Source organism: Vanellus vanellus (assembly GCF_965231255.1).
Source record: "Vanellus vanellus genome assembly, chromosome: 4".
Taxonomy (NCBI): domain Eukaryota; kingdom Metazoa; phylum Chordata; class Aves; order Charadriiformes; family Charadriidae; genus Vanellus; species Vanellus vanellus.
The window spans coordinates 42,792,195-42,801,714 of NC_138909.1; the positions used below are offsets into that span (position 1 = coordinate 42,792,195).

General features: G+C 45.4%; 1 protein-coding gene across 1 annotated transcript in view; it reads right to left on the reverse strand.

Moving 5' to 3' along the window:
* The window catches only part of SH3RF1 (SH3 domain containing ring finger 1), a gene marked incomplete at its 5' end in the record, with an annotated part of 87,887 nt that extends 87,224 nt beyond the window's left edge, over positions 1-663 (reverse strand). Inside the window, one exon of the mRNA XM_082482958.1 lies at positions 277-663. Within this exon, the coding sequence (XP_082339084.1) occupies positions 277-663 (387 nt within the window). The remainder of the gene's footprint in view (positions 1-276) is intronic.
* Between the last annotated feature and the right edge of the window lie 8,857 nt (positions 664-9,520).

Consider the following 9,520-nt stretch of genomic DNA (forward strand, 5'->3'; position numbering starts at 1 on the left):
AAGACAATTAAGGTATTGAGATGTTTTTCTTCTCCTTACCTCAACAACTAAGTTTTAATAAGGATCCATTATTACTGGTATTTACATACCATTAAACCAATACTGATAAGAACACTGATGTGTTTTGCTAGAAATCTACAACAGTTCTCAAAACTACCGTTTTGCTGTATTTACTATCTGACTGCCCTTATCCTGAAGCAGAGGCCATCAAATGTTCTGAAACAGTACAGGAAAAGATACGATTGCAACAAAATACCATCATCACATGGTACTTACCCTAACAGGAGGGCTCCGTGCTTGCACCCTTTGCTGCTGTCCAACTTGAGAGGTCTGCAGGTCCTTTGATCCACAATTAGCTACAGTGTTGATGGGGACCCTTAAAGCATTTGTGCTACCAGTCCCACCACCAGCGCTGGGTTTTCGAGGCCTCTGTTTGATGCCATCCAGTAGTCTAACAAGCAAAATATTACTGGGAAGTTCGTCAACACTGCAGTCCACTAAAGTCCTGCACTCTGGGCATCGAAGCTCATTTCGAGAGCTCACAATGCCTAGCAGACAGCGTTTGCAAAATGTGTGTTGGCAAGGCAAGACTTTTGCAGAAGCATCAAGGCGTTCTAAGCAAACAGGACACTCCAACAGATCCAGCAAAGCTGATTCATCCATTTTCTTTGTATTACTTAACCAAAAAACAAATCTTTGCAGAATTTGTGTGTTTTGAGTAGTCCGAGGATATCATGTTACATCCATTCCTCTTCTGACCATGCTCTGAAAATTTTTGAGGGAAAAAGGCATTAACAAGCTGGAAAAAGAGCGAGCAAGACTATTCTGTACAAAGATGCTCATACAAGGAGCAAAATAAAAGATCTCTAGACTAATTCAGTAGATATTTGCAGTAAACGAAAGAAACGTCAAAATAGCAATAAATAACAACAGAAATCTACATTAATATATCTATTCATTTAAAACAGTATAACAAATGCTAATGGCTAAGGTTTTTAAACTCAAGTCCCCATAAATTTTATTCGCGAGCAATTCCATTTTCTCAAGTTATTCCAGAATGAAAAGCTACCCCCAGTACAGCATTATAATACAGCTTACTCCTCATCATTCTTGCTTAATACACATGTATCTCTGAACATATATTTGAAACTAGCCTTTTTCACAACGAGAAGACGGCGACGGTAACTACAGCTGGGTACAAAACAACAGAGTGCACACCAATAAGGCGCAGCAAAGGGGAATTACCTTCATGCCAAGAGTAAGCCAGCAACAGACTACATTTCTAGCATTTCGATGAAAAGCAACAGCAGCACGTTACACACATCAGTCTTGAAAACAGCCTCTAGCTCGCAGGATTTCAAGCTTACCTCTGAGAAGGGGGTTCCTTGCTTACAGTGCCGCCTTTAAGCAGCGCTTCAAAAACTATCGCGAAGTGATTTGCAGCAGGAAGTGCTACTGCCATATCGTTAGGACACCAGGAGCGCTGCGTGTGCAGCCACGGAGGAGGCGAGCCTCCGGCCACCTTCAGCGCATGCAGCGAGGGGCTGGGGAAGGGGGAATAAAATAAAATCCCACCACCCAAAAGACCCCTATAAAAAACAACCATTCCGCGGGAAAGTCGCACCAGGCTGCTCCACAGGGCGAGAAAAGGCGGCTTGTTGAGCTCGGCGGTCCCCGCCGCCCCGCGCCCGCGTACTCGGCGCGGCGAGGCAGCCTCAGCCCCAGCCCCAGCCCCAAGCCCGGGCCCGGGCCGCTGTCCCAGCACTTCCCGCGGTACCACGGCGGAGGCCCGGCACGACCCGGCCGACCCCTCGGGGGCCGCCCGAGGCCAGGCTGCGGGCCAAGTTGAGGTCCTCCACCCAGCCCCGGCCGCCGGCCTGCGGAAGCGGCTGCCTCGGTTCCCCGGACGCGTGCCGAGGCGCTCGTCCCCGCACCTACCTGCTTTCGGGCTCCGCGTCCATACCGACTCCCTTATTTATTTATATTTTCCTCACTCCCCTCTCTCACCGCACCCCCCCTCTCCCCCCAAGCGATTCGCAGGCAGGCAGACCCCGCGGCAGGCGGTACGCACCCCCTCTGCGGGCCCTCCGGGGAGAGAGGGGTGAGCGGGGCCGGCACCCCCCGGGAGGTGCATCCCGCGGCGGGGCGGGGGAAGGACGTGGGCGGGGGGTCGGCTGTCACGCCGCCCCGCGGCCGTGAGGGGAAGGGGGCGGGGGAGGGGGGTCGGGCCTGCGGCCCCTCCGCCGCGCCGAGCCGCCCCTCAGGGGGCGCGGGAGGGTCCCCGGGGAGGCCGAGCACCGCCGCCCTCCCCGTCCCTCACCCGACTCTCACCGTGTGGCGCCGGAGGGGCTGCACCGCCTCCGCTTTGTTCCCGTGAGGAGCCGCCGCCGCTGCTGCTGCTGCTGCCGCCGCCGCCGGCCCCACCGGTGCCTCTCCCGCCGCGGCAGCGCCGAGGCTCCCGTCCCCTCCCCGCCCCGCCGCGCAGGGCTGACGCGAGAGGCGGCACCGCCCCGCCCGGCACCGCCCCGCCGAGGGGGCCGCGGTGGAGGGCGGCCCCCGGGCCGGCCCGGGCCACCTCCCCTCAGCGGCAGCACCTCCCCTCACGGGAGCGGGCGGGACGCGGGGCCGAGCCCTGACGGCCGCCCATTCCTCCCCGCCGCCTCCTCGCCAGGTGCCGTGGGGTGAGGGTTGGCGGGGGATCCGCCGTCGTGCCGGGGGGAGGTGTTTCCCGCCCGGTTCGTGAGGGGGGGAGGCCTGGGCAAGCACATGGGGCTGCCGCCGAGAGCCTGGGGGCGGCGGCGGCGGCGGCGGGGAAAGCGGGCGGGTGGTCATGGGGCCTCCCCCCGGTCTGTGTGGTAAATGAGGCCCGGGGCGCTGGCCTGCGGCTGCCAGGCCCCGCGCAAGGAGGAGCCGGCTTGTGTGGGGCGAGGCGGGGCGCTGTCCCGGGGGGCGAACCGGGGTCTGAGCCCCGGCTGTACGCCCCCTGCTCCCGGCCGGGCCGGGATGGAGGGCGGGGGGAGTCTCGGCGTTTCCCGCCTCGGGGCGGTGGTGGGTGCGGGCAGGGCGGGGAGAGAAGCGGGTGCCCCGTTACACCGAGTGCCGCCCTCGGGTGCAACAGGGCTCTCTGGGGCCCTCGCAGACCCCTCTGTGATGAGGTTGAATGCAGCATAAAGCATTAATCTCGGGCGTGCATGGCCTCTCTCAGGATGACAGAAAGTTATTTGTTAGTGTTGTTCAAGTAAATAACCAAGTGAGGTCAGAAACCGCCCAAAATAGGTGTCCCTCTTGACACATGCACCACCACCCCCCACCCCCTTATGTTCAGGAGATGGAAGTGCTTGCTTTGGAGGCTGTTTTTGTGAAATACTCTACAAGACTTGGAGTGAAGGAGGAAGTAAACCCTAAGGTACATATAAATTTAAAGAAAACAGTAAAAAGGAATTTTAAAGAGACACACTTTTTGAATTGCATGAGGCACCTTGTCTATGGATGGTGAGAAAAATTTAGAGAAACATGTAAGTTTTGACATAAGTTCCAGTTAATGGTCTCGCCTGGTGCAACTAAAAAAGCGAGCAATCTGCAAGCTTCCTTCTTGTGGCTAGTTTTGAGCAGTTCAAGTTTGTTGTCATTCTTACTGAATTGTGTGTGCTTATAAAAAGCTTTTTTTTTTTTTTTTTTAATGAGTTGTGTAGGTTTGCGTAAGTTGATAGCGTGGTAGGCTTCTCTGTCTTGCTTTCTGCATTTGTTAGCTTGGCTGTTTCCTACAGTAATGATAGTCTGTGATCATTAGGATTTCCAAATACATGCTAACACTGAATACATCTCCACATTTTTTAAAATTATTTATTAGGAGTAGCAGAAATATTGAAAGTGCTAAATATCTACAGTTCATTAAGAAATAAGGCTTCCTCCCCCATGAATTCTGGAGTTTAGGAAAACTGATACAGATGGAGTTCTGGTCTGTGTCTGTGCTTTCCAGGGAGTATCGTAATATAAATAGAAGGATATAAACATCTGATATTTAAGAATATTGCCATGTCTCATAGTATTCCTCTGTCTTGTTGTGTGAGTGCTGCCACTACAGAAAGAAGGATAATCAGTGCATTTAAAATAGGGACTTGATGAGTATAAACAAAAGTTCATCTTACAATTGAATTTCACTTTTGGCCATAGCTTTTGCAAAAGATCTCATCAAGGTTGCATGTAATAATTTGCCAGCCTTTCCAGCATAGTTTTGTAAGCAACACAGTTATTGTTGTCTAAACTTAGGTTTCTGCCTAAGGAATGTGAAATCTATTAAAACGGGAGAGAAACTTACAATACAGGTGGTGCACCAGGGAAGCAAGATGAAAGTTCAGGGAAGCAGGATAAAAAGATCAGTTCTTTATCAGGGCTGGTCTTTGATAATGTTTTATGTAAAGTCTGTAAAATACTAAATATATTTTGGGATACTAGCCAAAGCAGTAAACGTTCTGAAGAGTATCAGATAAATATGTTATTTCCTGAGCAGCAGCAGTAGTTAATTTTCAAACAAATATAATCTATGTAAAAAACTGTGCATGTGCGTGCTGATGTACGCCGCTGCCCTCTTACGGATGAAGTGTTTGAGTCGGAGTGGCTGGAATTGGCTCATGCCAGGACTAAAAGGAACAGAGTTGCTGTTACGTTGAAGCATTTATTCATTCTCGCTTCCAGCCTCAAACAGGGAGCTGTACTTTGCACGTATTTACACAAGGAGACCTCCCCTTTTTAAACCATTCTGTTCTTATGTACAGTTCATTAGTTCCTCGTATGATTTTTACTAAGTAACTGATGCAAAGGAGAGATTGCACGGGGTAGAGAACCATTAACAACACAGAGTTGAGTGATGAGGCCTCCAGTTACTCAAATCCCTGGATTTCTACGATTATAATGTCTATTAATATTTGTTCATATTTGTGAAAATACATTTTACACATTTTTGGCGTAATAAATTGTATTTCTGAAGTTGGTTTTCAGTTACAACCTTCTTTTTTTTTCTCTAGCATATGCTGTTTCTCTTCATTTGGAAGCCGTTGGGTAACGGAAGAAGCAAAGGGTGATAGGCAGAACAGCAAAAGCCAAAATGTCAGTAGCAGAACTGGTAACACCTGGTTCCTTTCTTTTTTCTGTGTTGCGTGTCCAGCATTCTTGGTGCATGCAATAAGCCCACTATGTCCTCCTTCCCTTTTGCCAATACCTTCTTTTTCTTCTGTGGGCCTCCTCCCTAAACCCTACTGAAATAATTCCCATTTCTATCACATTTCAAAGTATCCTTAGTTTTTCTGAGTATCCTGTCTTTAAAATGCAAGGCAGAATATACTGTGCCTGGCTTTGAGCAACACTGGCTAATTGATAAGTTGGCAGGCTAGCATGAAGAGATAACTTGACCTTTGCTGCACCCTTTTCTGTAGGTGGGACATTAAATCTTTTCTGCATATGACTACTGTTTTCCATAAAACCTATCGAATCTTAATATCTTTACAAATATTCTGTCAGATTTTGCCAATGAATTATAAATAATTGGGAAGAGCGGCTGACAGATGCACTCGGTAATCATTTACATCTAGTTCTGCAGGAAACAACTAAAAGTAGTATGAGACGTTTCAGAATAGGATTGCACTTGTTAGCATGCAAATCTTTTGAAACACACAGACAATTGTAAACTAATACATGAAAAAAGCAAAAGCATAAATGCACTAAAATACACTAATGCACTGAAAAACAAGACTAGCTCCAATCTGTGTTCTAATACTACAAAATGTCTCTGAAGATTGTGACCCTGAGGGCAGAATAACCTGCATGCCTGAAAAAGTCATGTTAGCAGTATGTATATTTAGATTCGTAAAACAAAACTGAATAACTGAGTGCCAAGTAGAGAAATCCTGTCCTGTGAAAACAAACATATGAATGCATACTTAATTTATTTGTGAATTCCATCCTTAAAATCTTGAGGTGACTGCAAAAGACTCAAAGGTAATAAGAATTGTGGAACAAGAGGTGTTATGTCCTATCAGAAAAAATATAACAGAAGCTGGTGTCTTGTGGCAGTCATAGTCTCATAGTCTCTTTTTTTTTTTTTTCTTTTTTTTTTTGGTAGGTTCAGGGATGAATTTTAACATTAAGATTACTTCTACTGAGAAGAATAAGCAAGTTTTTGTTTTAAGATACATTCTTTGTACTAAACTATTTTTATAGCTTTTTTTTTTGTCAGAAGGGATGATGTTTCCCCATTTGTAATGTCCACATTAGCTTGTCTTTCCCATGCAATATAGATCTCGAGCACAGACCAAAAAGGTTAATCTTATTTCCTTATAAAATGGCCCCTGGAGATGCAGTCGCAATTTCTCTTCAAAGGCCATGCAAAACTGCCACTGACATCAGTTTAGTAAGAGTTTACCACTGATGGCCATGCCGATACTGCTGGCTTTATATTGGCAAGTAGAGCAAATAGTCAAGCGTGGCCAACTTTCTTCAGTCTCTGGTGGAAATGAGCAAGGATGTTCTTCGATGACTTTGTTCCCTTTTCATTAAAGAGTTGGGGATTTTTTTTTTGTAGTTTTGGTTTTTTGTGGGGTTGTGGGGATTGTGGTTTGGTTTTGGGTTTTTGGTTTTTTTTTTTTTTTTACAACAAGATATCTAAGCAGCAGTTAGTGCTAACTTTAAATTGCCTAGCTCAGTTACTGTTACCTACCAGAATTCTAGCAGCATGGAGCTCAGCATGGTTGGTATTGATCCAGTCAGTTTGCTGGCAAACTGAGTTTTGTGCTGCCCCTGCTGCACTTTCTGTGTTGTGAACTAGTCATAACTAGATCAATGACTGTATTATGAATGTACTTCTAAGGCTTCTGCATCCTGACAGAAGGATCTCTGCTGTTCTTGTATTTGTGAGGAGGCAGGAGAAATGGGTTGTTGTGGTTTCCATACATTTTGGCTTCTGGTTTTACATCTTCATTCTGTATTCTAGGCATCTAGCTGGGGGTATAGACAAAAGTTGCCTGGCTGTGTCTCAAACCTGACAAGACAGAGATGACATTTGACTTTTGATTACTCTTTAGTTGCCTGTTTTCCTGAGGATAGTGTCATTTATGTATTAATGTTGGGATCTAGCTCTCTCTGACAACGTGAAGCTGGGATCGTACCTTTGTGCATATTGATGTTTTTGTAGTAACTTAATTTGTGTCGCAATGAGGGAATATGCAATAGAAAAAGTGACTGTGGCATTAAAGAATAAACATGTTACAAATTCTCAGTGTTTAGGTGAGCTCTTTATTACCTGAAGACGTTTCCACCTGGTCACAGGAAAACACTTACTGGGCTTATGGGTGCTTATGATCCACATAGCCTAGCTGCAGCGTCCACTGCTGTACCTTGTAGAAATGCAGTAAGGTGTTGGTGTGTGTCAGTGATCAAGAACTTGATTTAAATGATCGTTACACTGATGGGAACATAGTGCCTGTATCTCATTAACCAGCAAGCTTGAAATTGCCCTTAGTACAGACAAGGTTAAAGAAAAAGCAAAGGAGAATGTTTGTTTAAAGAAATCAAACTAGATGGCACAGCTGTGAAGATTGTAGAAGAGGTACAGGAATGTAAGAATCCATACTTAATAAGTTTGTTCTAAAATCAAATGATCTTTTTCCTTCCTTGCATGCAGCTGGTAAGCCACAGACCTCATCTGTGAGACTGCAGAGTATGTCCTAATGCTCCTTTGTCTCTCTAGAATTAGTGTTGCGTCCACAGGGGAGATTCCTGTGGGGACAGAGCATGCTGGATTCTCTGTTCAATCCTTTTCTAGGTGTCTCCCAGTCCTATTTAGATCTGCTCTCCCGAAGATTCGTAAGTGATTCAGGATTTAGTTTTAGAATTATTGCCTGCTGTAGACTTACATGCCTTTTCAATAGGTCAATATATTGTTAGCAAATGTTAACCTGTTAAAAAGCTATTAATATTTTCTCCACTTGCAAAGGCTACATACAAGTCGCAGGGTAAAGCTGTTTCATGTGAACAGTAAACCAATAGTCATATAAATGTTTAACTAGAATTATTGTGTTACTGACTCTAGACTGAGATCAGGCAGAACTGTAATCAACCACTTCGAGTGATAGTGGGCTGGAGTGACTAAACTCCAATTTTATCTTTGAGGAACATTGTGACAAATGTTTGAAGCTTTCAAAACCCAAACAGAGGCGATGAGTTGTGGGGCCCAAACATTTTATTTTTCTTTTTAAATAAGTGAAAACATAATATCATAGAGGATATTCAACATTCATAAAAGTTTACTCAGTTTTCATTACCACACCTCATTAGCAATGCATCTGAAAGAAGCTGAACATCTGGAAACTGGATACAAAAAAATACAGTATTAGATAGGAGGAGGTGGAACTGTTGTGGAAAATCAGAGGCACTTTCGCACGTGGACTGTGCAGAGGGAGGGAGGTTGTAGGCGCTGGGAGAAGTCTGCATCCATCATGTCAGGTCTACAATTCCTAGATTCTGTCTTCTGTTGTATTTTGTATTTCTAGAAAAGCACTACAGCTTCACGCTCTAAAATCCTGAGAGACACACAAAGCTAGTCAATAAGTTTCACGAATAGGGAAGAATTCACAGCACTGTGCTATTTTATTGAGAGTGGTCCTGCATTCGAATTAACCCTCCTAGAGCAAACATCCTTGGGCAAAGCCTCAGGGTCCTATCCTCAGAAACGCATCCTCCCAAAAGTAGCAGACTGGAACCTCAGACCTCTTCAGGTTTTCACACCAAATATATCTGCAGAACATATGAAGCACCCCCTTCAGTCTTATTAGATGAGAAATTTTGAAGTCCGCTCAGAGCATAGACTCTACGACAGGTGATTTAAGGGATGTTATTTCTCTCTTGGGCAACTGCATGACAACATAATGAGAACTCAGAAATTTCTGGAGGTTTTAACAAACACCTTATTCTAGGTGTCTTATTCTAAGAGCAGTTACTGGAAGTGCATTTACAGAGGAGCAGCTCTTAGAAACCACTTGGGCTTTTGTGGTCATTAAAGCATGAGAAATGTGTAGTAACAGCAAGGATATGTCTGTACTGTGGTTTGTGTGTGTTTTATGGTGAGTCCTGCAGTTCCTCGTACTGTCCAAGTCAGGAAATCTGTTGAAAAGCACTGTGCTCCCTTCATCTAGATCTCTGCAGTGAGAGTCAGTTTGCATATTGTCCCAGAACAGAGTATGAAGTTAGCCATGCCATGCTCCCAGGCTTAGGAGCAGGGACTGGTAAACTGCTCCAGGATAAATACGTGACATATTTTCACATGAAACTCGTGTTTTTAGAGCAAAATATACAGGAAGAATTTGCTAGCTTGTTTAAATTCTAATGTAAGCCATTTCAGAATTTTGAGTGCTGCAACAGTTTGGTAGTTCACCAAAAAAAAAACCCAAAAAAAGAGTTGTCATGTTAATTCTTAAAAGCATGCTCAGCTATTTTTTTCAAAGAGATTTATTTCCTTAAAATAGCATTT